General features: G+C 37.7%; 1 protein-coding gene across 1 annotated transcript; it reads right to left on the reverse strand.

Annotated features, from left to right (window-relative positions):
- Positions 1–555: 555 nt before the first annotated feature.
- Positions 556–16,546, reverse strand: LOC121322635 (acetylcholine receptor subunit alpha-like). The gene is made up of 9 exons (XM_041262812.1): positions 16,318–16,546; positions 9,780–9,922; positions 9,640–9,684; positions 9,086–9,195; positions 7,814–8,009; positions 6,704–6,941; positions 5,102–5,325; positions 3,212–3,451; positions 556–2,707 (listed from the first exon to the last, which is right to left on the reverse strand). Exons 1-9 carry the CDS (start codon positions 16,370–16,372, stop codon positions 2,576–2,578), a joined length of 1,383 nt encoding a protein of 460 aa, XP_041118746.1. The 5' UTR covers positions 16,373–16,546; the 3' UTR covers positions 556–2,575.
- Between the last annotated feature and the right edge of the window lie 66 nt (positions 16,547–16,612).

A 16,612-nucleotide genomic window follows, 5' to 3' on the forward strand; every position in this document is an offset into this window, starting at 1 on the left:
CAAAAACGGGCAATAAGCGAGGGTGGCGTTATAGTGAGGGTAAAAAATAAAAAAATAACACACACGCTACCGTCTATGTTTGCAATACAATCAAACGTTTTATTTTTTTAGGTATACAATTACAGTATCTCCAGATCATTTTAATAAAACAGTAGTCTTTTTTTTAAAAACTACAGTAGTAGTTATTAACACAACAGTAGGTCTTACTGCCGTTTTATCATCTTTTCAGATCTGTATGAAACATACATGGTAACTTTTGAGGCGCAGTTTACACTTAAAAATAATAATAATAAAAATAAAAATAAAACACTCATTTAGTTTCAAATCACCCAAACAATAATTCCAGAAAAACAAAAAAGGGTAAGATTTTTTTTTTTTGTTTTTGTTTTTTTTTTTTTTTTTTTTTTTAAACTGTACTGGTCATTTAAACTTTAGTGTTTGTGTCAGGACTGTAAGCTTGCTCAATACTACCCCCATTGAACGATGCCATTTATTTATTTCATAAAGCAATTTAAGCTCAACAGCATTCTTTTTTAAAAAAAAAAAGTTGAATATGTACAGGCAAACACTTTTTTAAAAACGAAAAGTAAAAAAACAAAAAAAACACAACTTCTGCTCTTTACAAAACTGATGATTTAGTTTAAGCCAGCCTTATTTGTGCAAAACATCCACGTAAACAAACCTATTACTATTATAAACCATTTACTATGGTTTATAAAAAGTCGCTTATTTTAGACTGCGTCAAGCCTTTTTCAGGTTAAACAAATCGACCCGTTCCATCAAGCTTAACCAGTATTTTTTAATCCATTAGAATGTCTCCGATTGTTCCTTCGATTACCAGTACATGCCTCACTTAGGCGAGAAAACATTTGTGATGCCATGCTTTCTTATTTTCAGATGCATACATGCAGATTTGTGTCTTTTGCTTTGGTGTTAACTTTAGGATAGACTCGCCATTTTGTACGAATTAGAAAAGCGAGTCAAAGGTTAACTGCATAACTTTGTTGTTTTAATAGGTCATGGTTATTTCGTAGGCGCTACAATGCGGGGAAACTACAATGCTTTACGTTTGCTTAGCTTGGGAAAGTGGCGGGTGGCGGACAGCAGGTTGGTGATATAACTGGTACAAATAGCACTGTTTTTATACTGGTTACATTTGTTCAGAGAATAGCTGGCGGTATGCGAGAGTGCCGTTATAAAGGGGGTCGGTATAACGCGGGACAACTGAAAAACAAAACAGCACACAAGCAAGGGCACACTGGAAAAGTAGGCTTTCAAACAAAAGTGTTGATTCTGAAATCGGCTGCATCACAATTATAATAATTTAATTGCTTATTGTAGTTTCACAGCTCGTAGGTGTTTTCTGTTTGGCGGTTTATTGTGTCCAACGCGGGGAAAGTCCCAAAGAAAACGTGTGAAAACGTGTTTAAACGTGCACGCTTACAAACCAGCGAGGTTTACTGAAGACGCTAGTTTACTGAATAAGTTTATTTCTTAGGTTTTTCTTCAAATATGACTTATCTGTATGCACAGAACACAGTGCAAATCAGTGCAAAGTAACAGGTAGCAAATTTAGTTGACTTCATTTGGACCAAACCCCCAATGTTCTTGTAGTATTAACACAGGAAATGCGTTTTGAATTACGTTGGTTGTCAGATTTAATGTGACATTAAAAGATGCCCACAGAAGCAGCGACTCAGTAGTGAGTCCTGCAACCGTATGTTATTGTCAGCAAGACATTATTTGACGTCCACAATATGTACCTTCATGAAACCATAATAAAAATGAAAAAATACATTAACGTCATAACATGTTATAATCACTGCATACACCGTTATAGAGAAAATCCGTTGTGACGGTTATAAAGCTTTTACAATGTCAAGCAGAAATGATTTTCACCTGCAGGGTGTTTATAAAGCAATATTATAATTTACAGTATTATCTAAAATTGTTTTAAAAATAAATAAATAAAAAACCTTGTCCCCTTGTATAAAAAGATCAGTTTTGATAATTGCATTACAAGGCAAGGCTGAACAATAATCTTTGACAGTCCAGTGTGTGCTATAGGTAAAAGTATTTCATTAAACATCGCATCACTGTTTTGGTAAATACAAAAAAAAGAAACATTAAAAAAGAGAGAGAGAGAGACAGGTATCAACATCTTTGGTGCCACCGTTTTACGAGAAGACAGTGTTAAAGCATTGAATGCACTGGCAGCTGTACGGGTTTTGTGCAGTTAATTCAGGGCTGCCTTGCATTCGAGTTTTTCAGATGACATATTTGATTTCTGTAGCAGTCTTTTAAGTCAGTGTTTTATAATTGTCATTTATTTCAAATAGGTAATTGCATGTTAATTATAACCTTCCTTTGAGATCATTGTGGATTGATATAGTATGTGAAGGCATATTGGCATGAACTTGTGCACAGTTTTTGAACAACACTAACACTTTTAAGTGTGTATTTTTCTGTTTACTAACGTAGTATCTAAACATGTTTATTTCCATGCACAAGTAGACCTTTTAAATAGATCACATTCAGTTTACATTAACCCAACTGCTTGACCATGCCAGCCTTCCTATCCCTGCTGATTGAGTTCAATTAGACGACCAGCAAACACACTCAATGTCCCGATGACACAGACAGACATGAAGACACAAAGCAGAATGTGATCAAGCACCATTGCCACAAACTTCCATTCTTCAGCTGCCTGTAAAGAAAGATTGAAGCATGGCGTTAAGAAGAATTGCTAACAAATTATATCAAAAGACAACCCAAAACCAATCAAATGTTCTGCAGAAATATTGGGAAAGACTGGGACAATTTCTGACCAATTCAAAGTTTGAACTTTTTTGACTACAGTCAATTGCGGGTCATCTGAATATGGGCAGGACAGCTCTGTGACAAACCAGGTCCCACAGTAATGTATGGTGGTGGAGCTGGACAGCTGCATCTCTCAAGCTGAGGTTGGTAATATAATGGAAACTGATGATACCTTGACAGTTTAATGACTGTAAAATCTAGTGAAATGTATATATATAAAGGAAGAGGTAAAGGCTGCAGAATATTTCATAAGTATGACTAAGACACAACATCATCATGCTTATATCATAAGAGTATTAATATGGCCTGTGATTGATACTGTGTGCTAAGTCATAATCATTTTTAAAAAATTAATAATTATTATTGCTATTCTGAAACAGAAGAGTCTCACGTTATTGGCTTCTTGGTCAGACTTCATTGTTTCTGCAATGTATTTGACTCCTTCTATTGCACTTTTCACATCAGGGTTTTTGGTGAGTGGTGACTGGAAAGTGACAGAGGCAGGACCAGGTTTTCCAGAAATATCTGAGATGTCAATGTCCTCGGCAAAGAAATGCTTTGCCTGTCTCTCTCTTGAGGGCCGTTTCATGGTGGAGAAGAACATGATGTTTGGAATGGTGTCAATAAAGATCTGTAAAATGAATCAAAAACAAAAAGTAAGGTTAACTGCTGTATACCACGGTATAATAATAACAGGGCATGGTAATGTTTGTTTCAGCAGGTACTGTACCATTTCATTCACTCAGGCGTTTATTGCTGGTGGTTTTCAGTTGGATATGTAAAAATTGTTTGTCTAAATGTGTTCTTTTTCCTTATTTAGCAGTTTCAGGTTGTAGACAGTAGGTGATGCTGTTGTCCAAGAAATGGTTACACGTTTTTCTCTCAGCACAGTAGAACTGCATATAGCTATACCCATTACTTAAAATGAAACAATAGGTCTTAAATGTGCAGCTTTGAAAGAAAATAATTTCATAGCAAGTATGTGTTTTAATTTCACAGCATGATATCTGTTACTCTACCTGGTTAAATAAAACTCTGTTTACAAGCCATGCTGTTAGACTGTCTTGCATTTTCTGGGTCGTTTCGTGAAATTGTCCCCACCCCTTCACTGGCTTCTTTCCTGTCAATAACCAATCAGATGCTTCCCCTTTTGACTGACATGCTTGCAGACAGTAACTTGCTTTGACCCAGAAGACACTCCTTAAGTAAACTGACCTTAAAGTACAAGTGCAAACAAACAAAACTAAGGCATGAATATGGAGATCTTCCTTTAACCTAAAGCAGTACCACCTATCACGTGTAACATGTAACATACTTGTATTCTACAGGCTATAGCATGTTTCTTTTAACCAATCTAGCTAAAGAAAGTGCAAAATGTCTAAGATTTATAGAATTATTTTTGTTATCTAAAATTACTTTAAAGATAATCATCCAATACCACCTGTGAACATCATAATGTTTGCAAATGATATAGTAGGTATATAAAAACAAAGTAAGAAATACATGTAACACTAACCCCATGCTACTCAAAGATTTGATCAGTCTCAATTATATTTAATTAGGGTCTATTCAATTGGTTTAAAAAGTGGTGTATCTAATATTGTGAGTGCTAACATAATTAAGATTCCTCCTGTTGTTTTACACATATATCTACAGACCGAAATACACTAAAGGGACTTAAAGAGTCGCTTGTTTAGATCAATTTAACAGTAAGGGTTATACATTTCTGAATATATTTATTATATTGATGTTTTAACAGGTAATTTTTGTACCGCCTTAAGTGACCAGTTTAATCACATTGAAGCAGTTAATTGAGAGGCAAAATATGTATCATTAGTTGTCAAAACAAAACTGTCAGTGAAATAGAAACTACTGTTTTAGCGATTCACAACAGCAGCGTAAAACATTCACAGTGACTGAGCAAACAAGCAAACCCACAGCTTGTAATGCCATGCAAAAACATTTACATTAGCTGTGCTGTTTAAACATTTCATTTTCCACAGTCAAAGACGTAGTTGGACTTTTGAAAACACAGACCACAGAAAACAAGATTCTGGAAGAATTTCATAAGAGCTAAGAAATCTGCCCTTTTTGTAGTAACATTACTAAATAATACGTATTTGTAGGAAGTAAAGGAGAGAAGCTGTGTCGGGCCTGTGTTGGCTCTATCCCATAGGTATATATAGCAAAGTGGTTCCTTAACTATCTTCTTTGCTAAATAATCCCTCACAAGCAGGCAGAAAAAGGAGCTAGAAACCAAGTTGGGGCCTGCTGAACTCACCTTGTGTACCCACTGTGGCATGGTATGAGTGCTGGGGGAGCGGTGGTGGGTATTAATTACGATCACTGTAATGATGATGGATGCGATGACAAACACCATGGTGAACAGCATATATTTCCCAATTAACGGCACCGCGCTGGAGGTTGAAGGAATGAGCTCCACAATAACCAAAAGAAACACAGTCAGGGACAGCAAGACAGATATACTCAGGGTCATCTTCTCACCTATGGAGCAAAAGACAAGATGCTAGTTATCACTCAGCAGACAGTAAACAGCAGTCGGTGCGAATGAGCCATACTTTAATGAGCCCCATGCATCAATAAAATGAATTTATTTTTGGATAATGACCAGAGGAAGCCTAAATACATTCATAGCACCTGGCTGCAGTGTATCTGAATTAGCCGAACTGCACAGTGTGTTATTGCTGTAACCCTGTCAGGAGAGGAAACCATGACGATTTATAACTGCTGTCAAAAAAAATTAATGGCTACAACGGAACTGTACATGGCAAGGGGTGACGTCTCCTCGGCCAAAAGGGGTAAGTGGTTGTCTGAAAGAAGAGGAGAGCGATAACATAGGAGTCACCCTTTTTTTCAGGATTCGTTTCTTTGTTATACATTTTCTGAACAACAGAAAATCATCACAAAAAATAGTGCGACATCAGACAAAAAAAACCCCAAAAAACCCACTTCTTTCACAGCTTTAGAAACGAGCAGCACTTAATGCCTGTCCTTTAAAAGGGATAACGTCACACATTTTCGCAAATTACAATCCTTGGTTAATCCAAGGTTCCTGTGGGACCGTGCACACAAATTTAGCTTTCCAGTGACTGTGTTATTTATTGGATTGTTCTTTGTAACCCTCTAAAGCACTCCTGCAGTATAATATACAAGCACTCACCCCGGAGCACAGTGGCTTCAATGTCAATGTTAATAGCTGATTGGATACAGTGCATACTCATTAGGATAATGGAATTAAATGAGCCTTTGGGCTCCTTCCAATACCCTTGCAGTCCTAAGATAAAAATCCTGACACCATCGCCTTGTATAAAGGAGCACCTTGCCTCTAGAGCTTCCTTTGATCATCAGTCTATAACTACATATTTTTAGGGTCTCTGTGGAAATGTATTTAACCAGGAGAAAAAACAGAGACGCAAATGCTGATTTCAGGGGTATCCTGGGGCAGTAGTAGCAAAGTAAATAGACCATGCATTATACATCCAGCAAAATGAGAAAAGAGGATACAAATGGACATAAGATACATTACAGGACAGTTCCACATTTATACCCTGTCCCCATTTATTGTGGTTGAAAGAAATTAAGCCAGAGCTGGGAGACTTGAGTTGGAGCAGTTCCCTTTTTTTTTTCATTAACACTCCTGCGCTTCCTCTAAATAATAATGTCAGGGCATCTTTAATGTTTGTTCAGCAGACAAAGCAGACAGGACCATGGTAAAGCATCTCATCTGTAATACAGCATCCTCAGCAGCAGAGTGCCCTCTAAGACCATGCTGGGAGTTAGTGTGTGAACTGGATTTTATGGATAAGACAAGAGATTTGATAAAACAGAGTTTTACTTGATGGCAATTGGGAAAACTGCTTACCAGAATCTGTGGGAAGATAAAATACCAGGCCAGTCAGGAATGAAAAAAGCAGGCATGGGATGATGACGTTGACAATGAAGTAGAGAGGTAGTCGCAACATCAGGAAATGGTAGGTGATATCCAGGTAAGGTGTGGTAGGACAGCAGGCGTAATAAACCCAGTGCTTCCAGCCGCGGTAATCTTTCATAACCCACTCCCCACTTTCCATGAAGTTGCTTAAGTCTGGCCGATCACTCTCCTGGAAGAAATAAATGAATTTTAGTTCACCCTTCTAATGGTTTTACTCACTTACTGGCCAATTGCAGGCAAGTTTTAAGTGTTTTCCAATTATAAATCCCAAATCAGAAATCAACCAATAACAGTATTTGCCAAAATTACCTTTTGTAAAATGACTCATCCTATAAACTTATTTTTTCAATGTTTTTAATAAACAGTCAAACCACAACACAACATCTGTAGACCTGTACAAATTATTCAGAGAGATTTTAGAATGAACATTTTCAGTCCAATCTCATTTGTTTGCTTTATAATAGGTTAATATGTTGTGTGTGCCGTGGGGTGTAATGTATAAGAGACGTCATTGCATACAGTTTAAAAAACCTTTACACAATAAGAGACACCCTAGACATGACACATTTTTAACTTATAATATTGGGTATCACAAAAAATGTTGACATTTCCAATTCCAATGTTTCCTCATCGGTGCCTCATCTAAACAGCACTACATGCTACCAAGTGTCTGAACCCAGGTGGAGAGGCCCAGGCCTGTCAGTCACCTGACCAGAGGGGGTGACTGAATCACCATGAGACCAGCTCTCCTCAGACTATCTTCCTTCCTAACCAAGCGAGATCTCAAAGGGCACACCCTGCAGGTGGCCAGCCATGATCAGCAACTCAGAGCAAGCGGTGACATGTTCATGTAGGGGTTTACAAATGACACTGAGCACCTGTGCAGACAGGGCCAAGATTAGATGACTGACACTGTAGGTCAATGTAGGGAAGTTCATGTTGCTTATCAGTTAAGTTAGCTCTTTACTGTGGATAAATTTTAGCAGGGACACTTCTCTTTCCTAGTTCCTTCAATTTAAAGTGTATAAAATATTAATTTACCGGGTTGATTATAACTGATGTGCCATCATGCGTCCAGGTTCCCAGCTTCATACTGCAGTTTTGCAGATCAAATGGAAAGTGTGTCACTATAATCTCACAGTAGCTCTTGAAAATAGCTGGAGGCGTCCAAGTGATCATGCCGTTGCTTTCCAGAAGAACTTTAGTCTCATGAACGATCGCAAAATCACCATCAGCACTGCAATGACAGGAATTCAAATCATCATCTTCATAGTTAGGACTGCCGTAAGTGAGCAGAGAGGTGCAGCATGTTCTAGACCAGGAGTTCTCAACCGGGGGTCCGCGGCACCCTAGAGGGCCTTGAGGAGGTTTCAAGGGGTCCTCCAAAAATAAACCACAGAATGCAGAACAGAATGTTATTTTCCTTGCATGCCTATGACACGCTGAAACCTATTAGCTTCAGCATGTCATAAGCACCTGCAGAAATTAACGCATTCTCGGGTTACGTAACATGTTCTCGTATGGTGTAATAGAGCCATTTCAGCAGGCACACAATATATTACAAAGCAGAGGAAAAAACATTGGAAACACACACAATAAATGCCAGATATGGATACATTTTTAATTCAACCATCAGCATCAAAATAACAAAAACCACTGAATGATGACACAGAACTTCCTTCAACAAGTTCATCCATAAGGGCTGAAGAGCAGCGAAGAGATGTTGTGAGTAAAAAACATAGAACCGTTATTAACCCTGCAAAATTAAGGAAATATGAAGACAACTACTTGAATTTCAGTTTTATTTGTACTGGAATTGGAGATCTAACTCAATCGCAGTGTGTAATTTGTGCACAAGTACTGTCCAATGAGTGTTTTCCTCAAAATTACAGAGACATTTAATTACCCACCATGAAATAAATAAAAACAAGCAACATTCATTTCTTCAGCAGAAAGCTAAGGAACTGCTTGGTGAGAGTGGCACCAGGCAATGTTTTCTAGGACAGGCAGTCTGGGAGGCGTGGCAATGCATTTCACACAGTGTGTGGTCTCAAGAGTACCCATGATATCAAGGGTTAATATCAGCAGGTGCACTTTAGTAACCACCATAAGGATGTCATGGATTGTTATAATAATAATAATATACATACATACATACATAAGCACTAATTTTAATGGTAGCTAAATTCCCTTCACAGTAAAAAACGTATTAACACATTAACACGTGATTTCCTACTAAATTCTGTAATTCGTTTAGATTTAATTTATACCTTTAAAAAGCTACATTTTCAATGAAAATGTTTGCATTCTTACTTGTTGTAAAGAACCAGGTCAGGGCGCCAGATATCAGCAGAAGGGATTCTAATCTTTTTAATCCCACCATAGTCATCTGGATTCCAGTTTAAATTAACATCTTTCCATTGCTAAATAAGGAACAAGAGTTAATAGGCGTTAACCTTAAACCACAAAGTCCATATATCTGTACTGCTCCAGATTCCTTCAGGATTAAACGAATGACATAAACAGTGGGAAAATACATTTAATTTATATTGCATAAGAGTGACACTCTCTCAACTCACTACCAATATCTATAGCAGAGCTTTGACCTCTAACTAATGTGACCATCAACTGTTTGTATACAATTTGTGTGTAACAATAATTCACATTTTATCCCGCATTCATGCTCTATCTTACAGTGAAATATAATGTATGTCTCTTCAATGTGGGGTTATAAGGTACAGAAGAACCTGAATGTCCTTTTATTTACACCTATCTGTCTGTTTTACATATTGTATTTCACTTTGTTTTTATTGTATGTTGTCTAGTGTTTGTACGGTTCCTCAGGAAGTACTAGGAGTTTAACTTACCTGTTTCAGGCGCACATTGGTTGTTACTATCTGATTCACTTCATCCTGTTGATAAAAGGTTAGACAATTAAGAATTATTTGCACCGTGTTAAGTGTGATGAGCAAACAGCCCAGCTTGTCAGAGAAGCGATTCTCCTCACCACACTGATGAGCTGAATCAGCTGGAGCCCGACTACGACGACGACAGCGTCCCGGTGATCGTCTACTGGACGAACCAGTTTATTGTAGTCAGCGAAGAGCATTTTCACCAAACGGGTCTCATGATTGGAACATTGGACCAGCCCTATAACACACAGAAATAAACCCAGTCATTGAAAGGCAAAAGCCCTGTTTAATTGAAGCGCCTTTGTCGGATACCCTTTACATACATTGGCATAATAAAAATAAATCTACAATAGTTTTTTAAATTTGAATTAGCAGAAATGGAAAGTAAATACTAAATTTGATGAATATAAAATTAAGATGGCTTTGTTAACTTTCTTGAATTCACTTTTTAGATTTTTTATAATGCAATGACAATACTGTTTTGGAGACTTCTTCCCTCCTAAGCAAGATGTTGTTAACACATTATATCACCTGCTCCTCAGATGTTAATCTGTAAAAGCTGCCAATATGCCAGGCGCTATACAAAGTTAAATATAATCTAACCAAGCACCAAGCAAAGACAGAATGATTGAATAACAGGTGATACAGTTACCATTGGCAGATCCCTGCAACAACAGTGAAATGTTTATCTGAAGAGAAACCCAATAGCAATTAACTGCACAACCAATGCAAAATAAATTAGCTGAACTTGATTATTAGGAATGATAACAGTAATTGACCTGGAGTGAGGCAACATTGTAAAAGGGATTGGAATCTACTCTGAACTCATTTGAATGGTGCTCTGTTACAGGTAGAGTCTATCTTCAAATCCAGTGTCAGGAGCTGCAAGGTGGAGGTAGGGGAGGAGGAGGACCAGACAAAGAAATGACAAGGAGGCATAGGCGAGACGGCTATTTAAATGAACAGTTTGAGATTAGGGGGTGGATTCCCCTTAGAGAAACATAACACAGTTTCCAAGAACATGCTCCTGTCCAAAGTTGTGTAATCTAGCATACTGTATAGTAAACTCTCTCAATGTGTCTGGCTCATCAATAAGAACTCCTTCCTGTCCTTTTCAGTTTGGAGATACCCAGTGCCTGGTTGCAACACAGAAATGTGTTTTATCTTTATATCTATCCACCCAGAGAAAACAATTTCCAAATAAAACACCAGATGCTTTTTTAAAATAAGCAGCACTTTTTGTCCTCAGCGCCATAGTTTTGTTCAAGTAATCAGAGGTGACACTCAAATTACAGCTTAAATGAACCACTGGTATTAAAGCCAGGATATTATTACATACAAGTGAGCCAGTTTAAACCCTCCAGGTATGAATACATTTTGTCACGTTCTTTCTGTGCTTTAGAACATGTGCAAAAAGTTTTGAGTGCTGAATTCAAACCCACACTCAGCCCACGCACAACTGAAACTCGACAGACATTTTAACAAGGAAGCAGAACAAAACATTCAAAGCCCTTTAGACTCAGTGGATTACACTGTATAGATACTTAGTACAACTGAAGGTAGCTTGGTTTTTCATGGTGGGGTAACGTTCTATTTTAAGTGGAAGAAATGCACCCCCTCAATGAAAGAGTTTTGCTTTGATGTGAAACAACAACTGTGCAAACAGCTGAGATGCTTGTACTGTGCATTCCCAAATCTATTATACAACAAGAACGCACTGAGCAGCTGAAACAAACGACAGCTCTTTTTACATCAATGCTTCTTTTATCACAATCTTAAATAGTGCTTATCATGCCACACTAGATTTACACACACACACACACACACACACACACACACACACACACACACACACACACACACACACACACACACACACACACACACACACACACACATATATCTATACACACTACCGGTCAGAAGTATTGAAATTTAAGCAGTTCCAGTGAATAACCTGAAATGCTACAAAGCGGTAAACTGCCACAGGTTAAAAAAAAAGGTTTAGGTTACCAAAAACTGAAAAATAATGTACATTTCAGACTTATACAAAAAGGCCTTTTTCAGGGAACAAGTAATGGGTTAACAACTAATAGCTGTTCTGCAGCAATGGAAATAAATTAAGCCTTGAAAGTTGATGCTAACAATTCCTACAGGTGTCCCAACTTTTGTTGATTAGTTACAAACCCTCTGGCTGTATAAAAGCAGTGTTCGAACAGACTGTGTTACTACACCCTCTTAAGCATTATTTGGACAGTATTGTACTGCAGGAAGTAGTATATTGCTATCATAATTGCGAGAAAAAAGACAATTAACAAAGGAAGACAGACAGACCTTATAACCCTTAAAAGTGTAGGTCTTTCCTTTAGAGAAATTGCAAAGAAAGCCAAGGTGTCAGTGAGTACAGTTTCCTACACCATCAAAAGGCACTTGGAAACTGGAGGAAACTCTGACAGGAAGAGGTCTGGCAGACCCAAAGCCACAACAGAATGAGAAGACAAGTTTCTGAGAGTCAACAGCTTGCGAGATAGGCGGCTCACAGGACAACAGCTTCAAGCACAGCTTAACACTGGTCGAAGTAAGCGAGTCTCAGTTTCAACTATGAAGAGAAGACTTCGAGCTGCAGGTTTGACAGGTCGAGTGCAAAATAAGAAAAAGAGGCTTGCCTGGGCCATGAAGCACCGCCAGTGGACTACTGAAGACTGGAAGAAGGTCTTATGGACCGATGAATTTGAACTCTTCGGTTCATCACGCAGGGCTTTTGTACGCAATCGAGTAGACGAAAGGATGGTTCCTTGATGTGTGACACCAACTGTCAAACGTGGAGGAGGAAGCGCGATGGTCTGGGGCTCTTTTGCTGGATCCAGAGTCGGTGACTTGCACAGAGTGGCACCCTGAACCAAAACGGCTACCACAGCATTTTGCAGTGCCATGCATTACCCTCTGGTATACACCTAGTTGGTCAGGGGTTCATCCTACAGCAAGATAATGACCCAAAACATACCTCCTGGCTATGTCAGAACTATCTTAGAAGAAAAGAACAAGACGGTAGGCTTCAAATCATGGAATGGCCAGCACAGTCTCCAGACTTAAACCCCATTGAGCTGGTTTGGGATGAACTGGACAGAAGGGTGAACGTAAAGCAACCTACAAGTGCAACACATTTGTGGGAACTTCTGCAACAGTTTTGGGTAGAACTTTCTGAACAATATTTAATTTCTATTGTAGAAAGAACACTACGAGTGTGTTCGGCTGTTATATCTGCTAAAGGTGGCTACTTTGATGAGTCAAAAATTTAGATTAAATTTTGTTAAACAAAATGATTCCATGATTTATTTTTTATCTCCAATTGTTTATTTGTTCTATGTTTTAATTTCAGAGTACATTGAGACATTAAACTGCGTAAATTTCAATAAAAACTGGAAAAATGGAGGTGTTCTAAAACTTTTGACCAAGAGACTGAACATGTATGCATGTAAATTATTCTGTCATTCACTAGTATTGGAAGAAAATATATGTTCTGGGATTTATTGGCTGGTAACAACAGGTGACCACATATACAAGCTTTACAGCAATAACATTTTCACTGATAATAATTAAGCAGCAAACTTGATTAACTACAAACATGCAAAAATGCTACAAGGGCTATATTAATGTTTAACACAAACAGTTTTGCAATTCTAAAACCTATATGCTTATAGTTAATGGAGGTTTATTAATATATTAATCTAGTGTGGCATGACAAGCACTATTTAAGATTGTGATAAAAGAAGCATTGATGTAACAAGAGCTGTCGTTTGTTTCATTTAACCAGTGTTTTTGCTATTAACCCAACAGTAGGTTGTGTGGTCCAGTGGTTCCAAATCCCAGCTCAGCCACTGACTCACTGCGTGACCATGAGCAAGTCACTTAACCTCCTCGTGCTCCTCTTTCGGGTGATACATTGTTGTTGTAAGTGACTGCAGCTGAGGCATAGTTCACACACCCTAATCTCTGTAAATTGCCTTGGATAAATGTGTCTGCTAAATAATAGTCATAATGATTTAAATATGTTATAAGAGATCACAAATACAGTAGCTGTATTCTTCCCATAGATTTTTTAAAAATCTGCACAAGTATACCCAACAGCTACTGTATGCTTAATATTCTGGAGACACAGGAATAGCACCATGTAAAACTTGTGGAAGTGTACAGCCGATCTGATTGATATCAGTTGATTCCTTTGGACGTTTTCAAGCAAAATTCATCACCTAGGAATGGGCCAGTAGGTGCCTACTAGTCTTCTAACCCTTAAATCTACCTTCTACCCCTAAATCTAATGTATACCCCAATGTAATCTCTAACCCTAAACCTAAATGTATTACTATTAAAGTAATTTTTACAATTATTTTAATGCCGCTTAGTGACCTCTAGTGGCTACTACATCCGATGTCCATTAAAGCGCTTGATCCAGACCTACTCTACCAGTTGGGAGGCTAGTAGGTACCTACTGGCCCATTCCTATGGGATGATTTTTTTGGTTGATAATGTCCCAGTCAATCGAGTGATCTCAATCGGGTGAAGTGTAAGAGGTTGGATTAAAGGTTTGCACTATTTACCTCTCCAGTGACTACTGTGCTATATGATGGTGGCTGACTAAAGCTAAGGTTTACAATTTTAGAAAAGCAAACTATGAAGGTATGAAACAGAGACTAAAACAAGTAGACTGGAGTAAAATAGAGAAAACATCCACAGAAATAGGATGGCTGTTCTTCAAAAATGTAGTACTTGAGGCACAAAACAATTACATCCCTAAAGTAGACAAATCTAAATGCAAAACTAAATTGCCAAAATGGTTTAATCGATCAATTAAAAAAAAATTCAGCGAAAAAGGCACTTTACAGAGCGTTAAAAGGGGACCAAAAAGAAAGTACACAGAAAGACTACATGGAACTGCAAACGGAAGTCAAAAAAGAAGTTAGAAAGGCCAAGAGAGAAATAGAAATGAACATTGCTAAAGGGGCTAAAACCAATTCCAAAATGGTTTTCCAGTATTACAACAGCAGGAGAACATTCAAAGAGGAGATTAAATGTCTAAGAGATACAAATGGCAAAATCATAGATGAAGAAAAAAAAAATAGCAAATATATTAAATGATTACTTTTCAGATACAGAGGATACGGACAACCTGAACAAAGAAACAAGGACTAGGGGTCACGAATGGAGATTAGACAAAGGGGCATTCAGAACAGAAAATAGAAGGCACTGTTCTTTATTGGCATAGTCATTTTAACGTTAATATAAAGCAGAAAATTAACGTGTGGGTTGTACAGTGCTACAAAAAAGCTTTTACAGTCTTTCAAAAAATAAAATGTTATAGGTAGGATAACCTTCTTTATCAATATCAGTTCATGTATTACTGTAGTCCTCCAACTGCAGGAAATTATAATGGAACTGTACAAAACAGTATTAGTGTTTAATTGCATTATAGTGTGGATGCTCTTTTCATGCCATGATATTAGATTTTAGCAAGCCTGTTCCTATATCGGGAACAGAAAGATCTATATTAAAAGGAACAGGAATATTCATAATTATGGTCCTCCAAAGTATAGTTATATCATATCGATGTGCACAATCTTCCCTTGATGTAATCTTGTGTCTTCCCTCTGCATGATGATTGCAATTCACTGTATTGCTTTTTATAATACTCTTGCATGAGCCAAAGGACTGAGCTGTTGCAGCTGAAAGGCAAAGGGATGCCGATGCCAGCGATTTCAAGTATTACACAGATAAGTATCTGCTATTTCCGCTGCGCGACAGACCAAATGCTCAGGTTTCCAGTTTCAAATCCTGGGTGACCTTCATCAGGAAGTTTTAAAGCAACAGCGGCTGCAATTAGGCCAGACTTTGCAAATGTTTGCAAAGATTCAGGCAGAGATTAATAATTTTGTAAAAGGAACATCCCTTCAGATTCTCATTTAGATGTTTTAAATTACCGAGATGAACAAGATTCTCATTTAGATGTTTTAAATGACGGAGAAGAACTTTCTGAACACAGACTGTCTCTCCCCACACCAGTGAATTTAAACAGGATTATAAATAGCCAAAGGAAACACATGCACCTGTCAGTCAAGAGCACTCATTTAGCTTTGTTTCACCAAAACTTTAAAGGAATTTTGTTGAGAAAAAAATAGTAACTGAATTGAAAAACTTCAAATATTTTACCTAAACTTTAACAGTTAAGCAAATGTAGTACAGTATACAGAATGCATTATTAGTGTAGGCCCAGAAGTTTAAATCACATGGATTGCTCTGTTTTTGCTACCTCATACACACCAATCACATTGACTGCTCTGTTTTTGCTACCTTATACACACCATTCACATGGATTGCTCTGTTTTTGCTACCTCATACACACCATTCACATGGATTGCTCTGTTTGTGCTACCTCATACACACTGTTCACATGGATCTTTTTACATTTGGTCATTCAAAATTAATCAAGACATTTGGTTAACTTTTCTATAAAAAAAAGCAAGCCACCAGTGAGAATAACTAATACGTGTTATTGCATGCAAAGAACGTCAGTTCTGAGATATGCTGTGTCAAGCAATAAACTGTAAAGTTAACTAGACAAGTAAAAAGTCCACATACCTGTTAAAGAGACTGACACCATCAAACACTTGTAAAGAAAACTTAAAGAGCGCATTTCCACAGTTAACTGTTGTTCATTGATGTTTCTGTCTAGTTTTTGAATCTGATCATATATATTTGTATATTGTAGCACAACCAATAGCTAGTCACTGTCCACTCTGTCCCTCTTGATTCTGGTGGGTCTGATGACTGCTGAGAAATTGCGCTATTGTTTTACACCATCTGTGTTATGAAGTGACAGCTGAGAGTTACTGGAGAAGAGGTGCTGACACGTCCACTTCCTTAACTTTAACAT

Source organism: Polyodon spathula, chromosome 11 (assembly GCF_017654505.1).
Source record: "Polyodon spathula isolate WHYD16114869_AA chromosome 11, ASM1765450v1, whole genome shotgun sequence".
NCBI classification, from domain to species: Eukaryota; Metazoa; Chordata; class Actinopteri; order Acipenseriformes; family Polyodontidae; genus Polyodon; species Polyodon spathula.

Excerpts from the sequence above, each read along its gene's own strand:
- LOC121322635 (XM_041262812.1), bottom strand. The coding sequence starts at position 16,372 with ATGCGCTCTTTAAGTTTTCTTTACAAGTGTTTGATGGTGTCAGTCTCT. Across the intron at positions 9,196-9,639 it reads CCAATGTGCGCCTGAAACAG|CAATGGAAAGATGTTAATTT; the intron begins GTAAGTTAAACT and ends TTCCTTATTTAG. Across the intron at positions 6,942-7,813 it reads CATCAGTTATAATCAACCCG|GAGAGTGATCGGCCAGACTT; the intron begins GTAAATTAATAT and ends TATTTCTTCCAG.